The sequence below is a fragment of the Macaca nemestrina genome, chromosome 1 (genome assembly GCF_043159975.1).
Source record: "Macaca nemestrina isolate mMacNem1 chromosome 1, mMacNem.hap1, whole genome shotgun sequence".
NCBI lineage: Eukaryota > Metazoa > Chordata > Mammalia > Primates > Cercopithecidae > Macaca > Macaca nemestrina.
Window position 1 is genome coordinate 135893358 of NC_092125.1, and position 13744 is coordinate 135907101.

A 13744-nucleotide genomic window follows, 5' to 3' on the forward strand; every position below is an offset into this window, starting at 1 on the left:
TCAAAGGCCTTTCCAGGTGTGTTTGGTGAGTGGGCATTTGTATATGTGTATAATGTTGGGGAAATTGTAATAATTAGTCATTGAAAAAATTTTATATTGGACAGATGATTTTAAAATGTTTTAATTTTTGCTTCAAATTGGAAGCTATAAGGATATCGAGCTGTTACGTTTTTCGTAACACGCTATGACAACTCCAGCCATAAAATAAGTGATTTGTAGTAAATTATAATAGTGGGCACAAATGCAGGTCCTGGACTCAAAATGCTTGGGTTAAAGACCCTACTATCAGCTATAGGCTGTGGGATGTTGGATAAATCACTTGAACTCTTTAAGTCTTACTTTTATCAATTATAAAGTAGAAATAATGATATATCCTACCTCTTAGAGTTGCTGTGAGGATAAAGTAAGATAAAACATACAAAGGACATAGTAAAGTGTCTGGCATGTTGTAAATGCTGCATTAATGTTAGCTATTATTATGTAATATGGTAGCTAGGTGTAAGTTTGAAATGCAATATGCATAATGTAAATATGTATACAACTACCTTGCAAAGCCTTATTTAATCCAAAATGATGTTGAATTGATTTGCTATTAATTGCTGCATTTCGGTTAAATAGAGAAGTCTAAAGGAAATATTTGAAGTAACCAGGAAATAATAAGAAACATGTTATAAGCATATATTTGCACTATACAGTCTTTTCGCTAAGCTGGTAATTACTGCATGGCATGGTTTTGAGACAGGTCATATTATCCACAGTTGACACTTGAGCAGCTGGAGACAAAGAAGGTTGACTGACTTGTACACATCATCCCCAATTCCTTAGCTACAGGCATAAGATTTGAACTTAGGGTTCCGCAGGCTGTGCTCATCCATGCTCACTACCAAACCATCAAGGAAAGAGTAGCATGGTTTTCAGCAATTCTCAAATAACATGAAGCCTTTTAAAATCGGATTAGGAAAGCAAAACCATAATGAAACCATGTTAAGAAACAGGCTCAATGATCAAATGGACTTTAACAAACGTGCAGAAGAAAAAGCAGACTCACTAATGAATAAAGATAGGCAAGAAAATAAACTGAGAAATGACTAGCTGGAGTTCCTAAGTTTGTTGAGGTCCTACTTAACATTCATAGAGCAGGAAAAAATAGGTTAAAATCTTAAACAGTTAGGAAGGAAAGAGAAAGAAGAAACAACTGTTGCCCTAAAGAAAGGTCTAGTGTACGCAGAAAGTAGTGAACTATTTTTTAAGCCTTTGCATGTGATAAACCTGTTAAAATACTGTTGTAATCAGTTCAAGCTTCTAGTTGGCCTTACTGAAAAATAAACCATGGCACTGGAAAAATTATAGAAGTTAGCTAAAAGAATATAAAATTTGAATCAGCTAGTTTTTTTTTTTGGAAATGGAGTCTTGCTCCATTGCCCAGGCTGGAGTGCAGTGCCTGATCTCAGCTCACTGCTACCTCTGCCTCCCAGGTTCAAGCGATTCTCCTGCCTCAACCTCCCGAGTAGCTGGGATTACAGGCAGACAGCCACAGCCAGCTAATCTTTTGTATTTTGGTAGAGATGGGGTTTCACTGTGTTGCCCCGCTGGTCTTAAAATTCTAAGCTCAGGCAGTCCTCCCACCTGGGCTTCCCAAAGTGCTAAGATTACAGATGTGACCTACTGCACCCGGCCACTATAATAACCATTTTTTTTTTTTTTTTGAGACGGAGTCTTGCTCTGTGCCCCAGGCTGGAGTGCAGTGGCGCGATCTCGGCTCACTGCAAGCTCCGCCCCCCGGGTTCACGCCATTCTCCTGCCTCAGCCTCCCGAGTAGCTGGGACTACAGGTGCCCGCCACCACACCCAGCTAATTTTTGTATTTTTAGTAGAGACGGGGTTTCACCATATTAGCCAGGATGGTCTCGATCTCCTGACCTCATGATCCGCCTGCCTTGGCCTCCCAAAGTGCTGGGGATTACAGGCGTGAACCACCGTGCCCAGCCTGTAATAACTTTTAAAAGTATTTTGTTTATTCTTCAAGTTCTTTACAGAAGACTTCCCACACATTCTAAGATTCTCAAAATATTCTAAGAATACTTAGAATGAATTATGTTGTTCATTTATATAAGATCTATTTGTATTCTAAGGAATTAATGATTTAAACAAGAAGGATTCCTATTACTACTAAGACAAAACTATCAATACTTCCTATTTCTTAGATAAACTATTTTAAAATATGATAATGTTGATTTTCAGTTAAAAACATTTTACATTTTGTTTATTCATTCTAGCTAGCCCACTACATTTTTCTTTGTGTGCCTACTCCGAGCGTCAATTATTCAAAATTAGTAAGATTTGTGTCCATAAAAATAGAAGCTGTTTAGGAAAGAATAAATGTGATATCAAACAGATCTGAGTTACAATCTCTACTGTGTCACCTAATAACCAAGCTTGTCATTTAACCTCCCTATGCTTCAGTTCAGTTGCCTGTAAAATTGGTATCATAATAATACAAAGATTATGAGAATTAGAGGTAACAAACATAAAGCATATAGAGCAGTGAGTGGCCCCTTATAAGCACTCGGTAAATATTTGGTGTGTGATTGTTGTTGTGGTGGTGGTTGTTACATAGACCTTAATTTGAGAGAGTTAGAATATACCTCACAAGATAGCTGTGATACAGAAAACAGAATAGTTAACACTTGACAAATGTGACTTTTGTTATCAATGGTGAAAGCTTATTGGTATATAAATAAAGCTTTGCCTTTTCTTTCATTTTCCTTTCTTGTTTAAAGGATTCTGGAGCAGATGCCCTGGAGTTAAATTTATCGTGTCCACATGGCATGGGAGAAAGAGGAATGGGCTTGGCCTGTGGGCAGGTAAGGACCTTGACAGCTGCCACTAAGTATGTCAGTGTGACATAATAGGCCCCTGTATGGATAGTTACTATACCTTAGGCAAGGAGATGCATGGATCAGATGACTGGCTAGAGACTTCCAGGTCTGCATTGTTTAAATATTTAGTGCTTAAAAAGTGGAAAATGAGGGAAGCTGAAATTATAGCAACTGTTTAGTTTTATTGAGGAAAATATCACATTATGTGCTTGACAGGAAGTAATATCATAACAAATAGTTTTTAAAAGCGCTGAAGCAGAATTAGCTGATTTCAAATGCAGTGTTCTTTATTCATTCCTGATGCTGATCCAGTTTCCCTGGAGCAATATACTGTACAAAATGCATTGTTCGTAGTGATTTTGTAGTAAATGGGGCACAGCACAAATTGCATTTTACATTTTTTAGCATATGATCATTATTCACTAACTGTGTTTGGGGAGTTGCAAAAAGACTTTGATGCTATTTTTATTTTGGATACAATAAATGGAACCTTCATACTAAAATACTTTCAAAAGCCTAATGAACACAATGTGAAATAATATGTTAATATATAGAAAACACTGCATCTTTATGTAACTAGTTACAATGTTGGATGTTAAGGAGCACTGTAAAAACTTAATGCTAAAAAGGTGAGTATTTTGCATCTCATAATTTAGCTTTCAAGCCCAGAAGGAAATGGTGTGAATTAAATAGTATGAAATGTAGTAATTTCGGACAGATTGTCTAGTCTTGGAAAGTTTACTTTTATCTCCATGTCTGGCACAGGGCCTTGTACTTAGTAGATGCCCAGCTTTTTTTTTTTTTCTCTCTCTAGTCATCAAATTGATTTGAATTAAACTCAGAGGCCCTTAATTTGGGAGGACAAACATTTCTGCTTATTCAAATGAACATAGATTGCTATCTTTGTATTAGCAGTCAGGAAGAATTTTAAACTACTTCGTAAATATTTAACATGCAGAATAGATTTGTGACTTAAGGAGAAACCATTGTTACGTAACAACAGGAAAGGAGGGTCTAGTCAAATATTTTTCAAGTATATTCTCTGTTCCGCTCACAACAGGTTGCCCAGAAGATCAGTAACTATGATATATGGTAACAGAACCAAGACTCAGAACTACCCAGTATGGGGAAAATATCATGACATCGAATCATGACTTTTATGAGTCACATGGTTAGATATTAGCATGTTAAGATGGGTAATGTGATTACAATGAGAAGGATTCCTTAAAGGACACCTGGAATGGGGGCTGAGTTAGTATTCTTTTCCCATCTCAAGTCAAGATTGTCCCTGCACTCGTTTCACAGTCTCTGAATCTCAGAACTGAAATATTTTTTAGTTACATGGATAGAAACAGCTATGGAGGTTTTAAATCTATTGATTGCTTTGTTAGGGGAGGATGCAATTCAATATTTCTCTCTTGCCACAAATATGACCATTATTTTGAAAATGTTACCCTAGTCCCACCTGAGTTTATTTTTTGGAGTAGACTTTTGCTATATGAGCATATCTGAATTTACTCAGCCTTTAAGTGTCTTAGGTGTATCCTTTCTAGAGAGTTATTTAGCCACATAAAGTTTTGCACAGCCTTTGGCTGAATGAGAATGCCAAATGCTAAAACTTTGCAGTCAGAGATATCATTAAGCTTTCTGAAAACTCTTGGAAAACACATGTTCCAAAAACCATGATATCTTGGCTGAAGAAAATTTAGGAACGTTTCCATTTCACTTATTAGTTATAATCTCTAAAACTGAAACCAATTCTTCCTATCAGCCAAGTTTAGAAATTTTCTTTTGAATGATATTCTCTTGTACATTATATAATTGAAGAATAAAGCTAATTTAATCATTTTTGTTCCAACATATTTTAAATGATTTCTCTGCCTGAGGACACATGAATGTTCCATATTTTAAATAAAGAGAACTTAGAATATTAGTGCATTTTTTAAAAAATGCTTTCCTGTGCCTCTGACTTCCCGAAGTGAGCACTAACACACTCGGGCTTATTCGCCTTTTCCTCTAGTTCCTTTTACCCCTTCTCTGCCTCCTGTTCCCATTGCTTCTCCTTTTACCTCCCTAAGTTCCAAAGTCTTGAACACTTGCCAATTGGTGGGATGGAGAATTTATACTCAGTGGTGGGGGACTGAAGAGTCATTCTAGTCCCTCTTCCCCATTGCTATGTGGTCTTGCATTTCATCTGTTGAAAACTTACTATGTGCTAAGCACAGAGCTGCATGCATGGTCAGAGCCTAATCAATATTTGCTTCAAGAATTAGACATGCTATTGGTTCCATGGCTAAAATATTTATCTGCCAGAGACACCTTCTTGTTCAGTACACATTCCTCTCTAAATACCTGATTTTGTTCTCCTTTATCTCAAATATTTTCTCACATATATTTAATGAGTGAAAAATGCTGCCTTTGCACCTAATTTGCCTGTGTGTAATCAACATTGTATAGATCTAACACTGATATATATACACATATATATAGGCTCATATATATACCTATATATGTAAAATAAGTGACTAAAAATCATGAAATTTTTGAAGAGGGAAGGCCATAATCCATACTCTACAACATTATAGGTTCCATGTTTATTTATGAAATTTATAGAAACAGAATCTCAAGCTGACCTTGGGAAATTGCATTGTATATTCCTTCAAGTCAAAGCTTCATATCAAATCTTAAAACACTTCAGCATGGCTGAGTGTTTAAAAGTAGTCTCATGTGTTCATTCCATCAGCCATGTGTCACCTTGATCAAGCCACTTGCTCTCCTGAAGGATAAGTATCCATCTCTAAAATACGGGATTTGAACTAAATGATCTCGAAATCCCCTTTAAGCTTTAATATTCTGATAATGTTAACATTAAAAATAGCAGGCTACTGTTATTTTTAAACTACCTTTAAAGAGCATTATTAAAACAAAAACAACTAAAGAAATAAACAAACGCCTATTATGTTGCTCTTTTTTTAAAAAAAATAAGTTCTGGGATACATGAGCTGAACGTGCAGGTTTGTTACATAGGTATACATGTGCCTTGGTGGTTTGCTGCTCCTATCAACCCATCATCTAGGTTTTAAGCCCCTCATGCCTTAGGTATTTGTTCTAATGCTCTCACCCCGCTGGCCCCCCACCCCCCAACAGGCCCCGGTGTGTGATGTTTCCCTCCCTGTGTCCATGTGTTCTCATTGTTCAACTCCCATTTATGAGTGAGAACATGTGGTGTTTGGTTTTCTGTTCCTGTGTTAGTTTGCTGAGAATGATGGCTTCCAGCTTCATCCATGTCCCTGCAAAGCACATAAACTTGATTTTTTAATGGCTGCACAGTATGCCATGGTGTATATTGTGGAAGACAGTGTGGCGATTCCTCAAGGATCTAGAACCAGAAATACCATTTGACCCAACAATCTCATTACTGGGTATATACCCAAAGGATTATAAATCATTTTACTGTAAAGACACATGCACACGTAAGTTTATTTCAGCACTATTTACAATAGCAAAGACTTGGAACCAACCCAAATGCCCATCAATGATAGACTGGATTAAGAAAATATGTTGCTGTTTTTAAAAACACTAACATTGCCTTAGCCTGCATTAAGGCAGTATTTTACTTGTGATTCTTGTTTTTACTAATGCTTACCCTAACTAATGCTCCCCGCTTTTTGGTATATTTTACTTTGACGAATGAGAATCTAAGCAGCAGTTGCTCAAAAAGGCTATGATTGGTTAAGTACACATCTTGTACTTAAAGTGGCTAGGATAGAACCCTTGGTCTTTTATACTAGAGGCTGCACTTCCATTTTAGTTAATGGTGTCAATAACCCTGAGGCTCAAGCAAAGGTGAAAATATCATTCAGTTTCATTCCAAAGAGTCAAAGTTGTATTACAGCATGAAAAATAAAATACAACTCTTCTTCCATTCCCTCCCAACAACCCTCTGAAGCCAGATGAGTTTTTATTCCATTTTTCCCAAAGCAGAGGCCCTCGAGTTTCCCAGGTCAAAGATCTGGTCAGTGGCTTCCAGACCCGCACTTTGATTTGATAGTAGCCTGAATAAAGGGCAGTTGTTCCTAATAAGTAGGTATTCCAATATCAATGTTAAGTATCAGTATTATTAACTGAAAATTAAGTGCAGGATTACATAAGCTCTAAAGTTTGTTTATAATTCAATTTCATTTCTCTAAATATATGAAACTACAAGCAAACGTGAATCCACTGTTTAGGTTCTGTCTCCTGCGACTAAAGGTGCTTCTCTGGTGTCTTAGCATTCAGATTTAAAGTTGTCTACATGCAATTTATATAAATCCATTTTCTGTAACAGCATATTACTTAATAGATGTAATTGTGTTATAACCAATTCTATAAAATTCAGCCAAAATGACACCTTTTTGAGGTCTTCCCCTTTTCCTACATGCTACATGTTCTTATCACATTGAGTACTAACCCTCTTTTAGCCTACTAAAATTACATTAGATTTTTTACTTCCATCCTGCAGAACCTTCTTACCCAGTTCAGGCTAGTACTGAATAGACCTCGAGTAGGCCTTTGTGTTGTTGTGTTTTTAAAATTATTGCCAACAATAGGTGGCAAAAAAATCCTATTATTTCTGTTAAAATAATGACAAGATATGGTCTTCCCTGGCCTGCATTGTCATGCAACAATAAGAAGGTAGACCTTAATTAGGCTCCTCTGACACTGTTTCTGGTACATGTAAATAGTAGCAAACATTTGACTAAGAATATGTGTTCATTCTCAAACGTGAATTTGACCAGTATATTTCTTTCTGATTCACCTTTACATATCAAGACCAACCTTCCCCAGGAGTTTTACTGAACCTCTGAGTTCCTGACATTGTTGTCTTTGGGCTGCCTTCTTTGGCCAGCAGTACCTTTAATTCTTAGACCTACCTTCAGCTATCAAAAGAAAAATAGTTGCCCAGGAGTTGTAAGTGGAGTGAGATATGTGGTAAGAAGTGTTGCCTTCCTGTTTTATCTTCCATGTGGCAATAAAGAAGAGCAAGACGCAGCATGCTCCACAGGACTTCTCGATACAAGTCATATAATCCTCTTGGAATGATTTTCTTTTTGCTACCATCAGAAAACCTAAAGCTGCCTACTTCTTTTCCTTGAGTTGATGATGGGGTGTAGTAAAGCACAGAATTTTGTGACTGAGAAGAACCTTAAAGATTTTCCAATTCATTTCCCTTATATACAGGATAGGAATGAAGGACCAGAAAAGTGCCTAATCTGCCTTAGCCTAAGGTAACCAACTAGCAAGTCCCACAGCTTTAGTGCCTTTGTTACTGACCCCTGTCTGGTGCTCTGTCTAGTATTCCCAACTGTGTAATTTTGGTGTATCAAAGTTTCTGGTCAAGCAAGGAAAAGTCAGTGCACTACCCTGGCTACTCCCTACTATAACTTTTTGCATACAATTATTATTCCTTCTGCTTGGAGTTTATACCTTCTCAGCTGAAATTATCCAAATGGAAATCACCTCTCTAATTCTATTTCAAATGACATTCTAATTCATGGGCTGGTTGTATATTATCAGTCAACCAAACTTTCCATGAGGAAGGAAGAATAATATATATGAAAGGGTTTAAAGGTAGAAACCCAATGCATACTCACATCTGAATCTGTAGTGACCTAGAGTTTGGATCACTGTCAAAGAATTTGATTTCTTTACCCAGCAGTTGCAAGAGGCTACAAAGATGTTATTTCCCTAGCCCTCGATGGATCCCAATTGTTCAGTGGTTTGAATGCCTTCATTGCAGGTATAATTGCTAAAAAGTGCACAACTATTTAGTGTACACTAATTTAGTAATGATTTCTTTGGATAGAAAGTTCAAAAATGATAGTATAATCAGAGAGAAGACTGCTGTAGCTTTACAGGCTGAGTAAGGACCTAATCAAAGATGGCAATAACACTGTTATCATCTGTTATATCTTGCCAACTCACATTCCCCTTCCTGCATTTAATCATATTGTTCAGTTCTATGCATAGAATTTTTAAATATTAGAATGTTCAACTCAAACAGTCCAAACATTAGTTTTGTCATCAGAGAGACATATGAAGTCCTGCTTTCATGATGATTTAGCTAAGCCAGAATAAAAGGTTTAAGAGTGATAAACCTTAAAATTGAGTTTTAAAGATTATTGCTCCAAATACCACCCAGAGCAATACTTTAATAATTCCTTCATGATCTGTTCTGTGTTCAAACTTAATTTGCACAAAACTGTATGTTTATTTTTTAAAAAAGAGAGAGAGGCTTTGTTTCTGTTTCAACATGCCAACATTTTTTCATTAGACATTAACCGCAGATTATTACCCTTACCCTTGCCAGAAAGCAGACGTCTGTCATCAGGAAGAGAATCCAAACCAAGTGTGAGGACCACAGTGCCCCAGATGTGCTAGAATGTCCCCTGGGAAATAAAGTCTTCCTTCAGCAGCTGGGTTAACAGACCCTCTAGCTCATATGCAATGCAGTGTCCAGGGAGCAATGACCACAGCCCTGCTTGGATCAGACCCCTATAGATGTCTGTGGAGGGGACCATATGAAGACACTCTTTTAAAGCCAAACAGCTGAGAAGTCATAGTATTTTCCATATTTCCCAGAGTTGAAACTCAGGAGTTCGGGAGTATAAGAAATCCCAAAGGTTAGAGAAAAGAATGTGGGAGCCCCAGCACTTGTAAAATACAACAAACTGAAGCCACAGTAACTTCCCTGGCTTCTCATGGGGAATCTAAGATGGGGATCACTGCTGAGTTCCGTTCGCTTTTTCATACTGCTTAGGTATGTGCTCCTGAGACATCCTCTGCAGGTTCTTGATTCCTCTCATTCCTTGTGACTTCAGCCTCTATGAGCTATGTATGTGGAGAATTATCCTGAATGTGATGTTTAGTTTATGCCGTAATCAGCATGGACACATGTAGGTTTGGGCTAGAGAGTTGGAATTCTAGGTCTATGATTTGGCTGGATAAGTATGGGATAGACTAGGTTGGCCTCAGTGGGATGATCCCCTGAGACATCACTTTCATAGGTTTGAAAATCATTGCACCATGAAATAACATAGTTCTGTGAAGAAACATGAGAAATGACTGCGTGATATAAGCTTCTGCAAAAGTGACTAAAATCTGATATTAGCCATATAGAGTGGATTCATCCTATTTTATTTTCCTCATAGCATTATAATTTTTGAAGTTCTTTAAAATAAATTATCGATTTTTTTATGAGAAAAACTATCTCTAATAAAAAAGAAATATTTGCTTTGTACTATATTATGTTGCCCAACTTTTTATTTGATTTTAATTTTCAGCCATTTGAATAGACGTGGGTGCTTACATAAGTAGATAAACTACAGGAGATCTGTAAGAGACATTTATATAACTGTCAATATTTTGCCTACAGCTGGTTTTCTATGCATTTTTCAATTATAGCTATTAATGTTTGTAATGATATAAAAATGTTTGCTTCTTTTAAGAAATTATAATTTTTGTAGTCAAAAGCAACACTTTAAATCTAACTGAATTATCAGTTCTAGATCAGGAAATATTGTTGTTTCTGTGTAGCCCAACCATTATGTGGCAGTAAAAAAACATTATACGTAGGCCAGGCATGGTAGCTCATGCCTGTATCCCAGCACTTTGGGAGGCTGAGGCAGGAAGATTGCTTGAGCTAAGGAGTTTGAGACCAGCCTGGGCAACACGGCGAAACCCTGTGTCTGCTGAACACACACACCCAAAAAATAGCTGGATGTGGTGGTGTACACTTGTGGTTCCAGCTACTTGGGGGGTTGAAGCGGGAGGATCACTTGAGCCTGGGAGGCGGAGGTTGTGGTGAACTGAGATCACACAGTTGCACTCCAACCTGGTGAATGTTACAGGAAAAACAGCTAACTATGTATTTTTTAACTTATTTTGGTTTTTATTGTTCTCATCATTTGTTTTATTCCAGAAATAAGCAGCAAAAGTATTTTTTAAGTTTTAAAAAAATCACCCTCAAATATTTGTTCATATCACAGTGAGTTTGAGAAATATAGCAGAATTCTCTACATATTTGTTAACTATAGCATAAGGATGAACTAAAAATGTCATAAAGAGAGACAGAGACAGAGGTGAGATGGAGGAGAGGCTATGGTCTTAGTTCATGATTTCATAAAGAGTTCAAGTAATGTAATGTCACAGAATAATAATAGAGATTGTCAGGGCAGAGTCAAAAGAAATGAATATTGGCAGCAAAAGGGAGGGTCTAGTTATGTGATCCAACGAGCCTAGAATATTGGAAGAACTGGTGGACAAGACTGAGTCATGTATTAGAAGCCACAAAAGACTCCAGAGTAAAGGAGACTGCAGCGTATCAGGCTAAAAAGTAACATTGGACCAGAAAACCGGTAAGCACTCAGTAGCTGAGAGTAAAGGCAACAGAGTTCAAGATAAGGCAAGAGAGAAGATAAGGAATAAGACAAATTAAACGAAGTCATCAGAGGCACCACCTTCACAACGACCTTAAAATTAAGGTACTTCTACCTTAGAGAGAAATTCGTACACACTTCCTGCTGAGGTAGAGTCAGTCTTTTATGGTGCAGTCAGTTTAAGGTTTCCAACTGGGATGGGTGAGCTGTCAGGAAGGAGGCGCGTGGATTTGCCTGACTAGAGAAGGAGATAAGGTAAGTCAAGGAAAATAAATTTATTAAAATGATGGCATTTTACAACTTAAGAGTATTGGCTGAGCACTGAAGGCTCTGTGGCTTTTGTCATGATCATTGGGGAAGCCCTATTCTCTGAGAACTATTACAACCCCCCAGACAAACATGAGGTGATGCTTATTGATAATCACAGATTTCATACAAACATGATGTCTCTCTTGACATTATTTATATCGCAGAGATCTTATTGACAATTTTGTTTTATAGCTAACTTTGTTTTTGTTCTCTCACCAAAAACCACTTTAAGTATCATTATGCTTAGTGAATATACGTACACTACAAAAAAAGTTATCTTTAAGGAGAAATCAATTTAAAGCATGAATTACAATTTTACTCCCTTCAAGATGTCTTAAACATCTTTGACTCTTTCCTCATGTTATTTGTTATTTTTTTTTTCTAGGGTTGATTGCCTGAGTTTTTGCCCGTTTCTCCCTGTTTGTTGCTACTGGGTCTATTCAGATTTGAAAGTCCTCATAGATAGGTTGCAAATTCCATTAACCTTAATATGTGTTCATGATTCATCAGAAAAGAACATGCAGCTTTCTTCTCTTATTTGTGAAATGTCTAACCCTCTATTAAGTGAATGGAAAACTTTGTTGCAATTTTCCTTTGGCAACTTTTTTTCTTTCCTTGACCACACCAAAACCGTAAACAACATGGCAGACTTGCCACTCCTGTTTTTCCTATAATTGTGTTTTGGGTAACATGGAAGAAATTGATATATGAAGGGATAATAGTATCTCTTCTCTTTTAATGTCTATATAGATATAGATAAAGATATCGTGGAATACTACTCAGCCATAAAAAGAATGAAATCATGTCTTTTGTAGCAACATGGATGGAACTAGAGGTCATTATCTTTTTATATATATATAATTTAAGTTCTAGGGTACATGTGCACAGTGGGCAGGTTTGTTACATAGGTATACATGTGCCATGTTGGTGTGCTGCACCCATTAACTCGTCATTTACATTAGGTATTTCTCTAATGCTATCCCTCCTCCTGCCCCCCACCCCACAAGAGGCCCCGAGGCGTGATGTTCCCCGCCCTGTGTCCAAGTATTCTGGTTGTTCACTTCCCACCTATGAGTGAGAACATGCGGTGTTTGGTTTTCTGTCCTTGTGATAGTTTCCTCAGTATTATGGTTTCCAGCTTCATCCATGTCCCTGAAAGGACATGAACACATCATTTTTTATGGCTGCATAGTATTCCACAGTGTATATGTGCCACATTTTCTTAATCCAGTCTATAATTGATGGACCTTTGGGTTGGTTCCAAGTTTTTGCTATTGTGAGTAGTGCCACAATAAACATAACGTGTGCATGTGTCTTTATAGCAGCATGATTTATAATCCTTTGGGTATATACCCAGTAATGGGATCACTGGGTCAAATGATATTTCTAGTTCTAGATTCTTGACAAATTGCCACACTGTCTTCCACAATGATTGAACTAGTTTACACTCCCACCAACAGTGTAAAAGCGTTCCTATTCCTCCACATCCTCTCCAGCATCTGTTGTTTCCTGACTTTTTAATGATGGCCATTCTAACTGGCATGAGATGGTATCTCATTGTGGTTTTGATTTACATTTCTCTGATGACCAGTGATGATGAGCATTTTTTCATGTGTCTGTGGCTGCATAAATGTCTTCTTTTGAGAAGTGTCTGTTCATATCCTTTGCCAGCTTATTGATGTGGTTGTTTTTATATTGTAAATTTGTTTAAGTTTTGTAGATTCTGGTAATTAACCCTTTGTCAGGTGGGTAGATTGCAAAAATTTTCTCCCATTCTGTAGACTGCCTGTTTCTTTTGCTGTGCAGAAGCTCTTTAGTTTAATTAGATCCCATTTGTCTATTTTGCCTTTTGTTGCCATTGCTTTTGGTGTTTTAGTCATGAAGTCCTTGCCCATGCTTGTGTCCTGAATGGTATTGTATAGGTTTTCTTCTAGGGTTTTTATGATTTTAGATCTAACATTTACGTCTTTAATCCATCTTGAATTAATTTTTGTATAAGGTGTAAGGAAGGGATACAGTTTTAGCTTTCCACATATGGCTAGCCAGTTTTCCCAGCACCATTTATATATCTTTTATGGTACCAGTATCATGCTGTTTTGGTTACTGTAGCCTTGGAATATAGTTTGAAGTCAGGTAGCAT

General features: G+C 37.1%; 1 protein-coding gene across 6 annotated transcripts in view; it reads left to right on the plus strand.

Annotated features, from left to right (window-relative positions):
• LOC105485445 (dihydropyrimidine dehydrogenase) overlaps positions 1–13744 on the plus strand; it is an 875814-nt gene that overhangs the window by 566059 nt on the left and 296011 nt on the right. For all 6 annotated transcript variants that reach the window (XM_011747801.2, XM_024793997.2, XM_071074657.1 and 3 more), the window contains one exon: positions 2780–2863. In XM_011747801.2, the coding sequence (XP_011746103.2) occupies positions 2780–2863 (84 nt within the window). The remainder of the gene's footprint in view (positions 1–2779; positions 2864–13744) is intronic.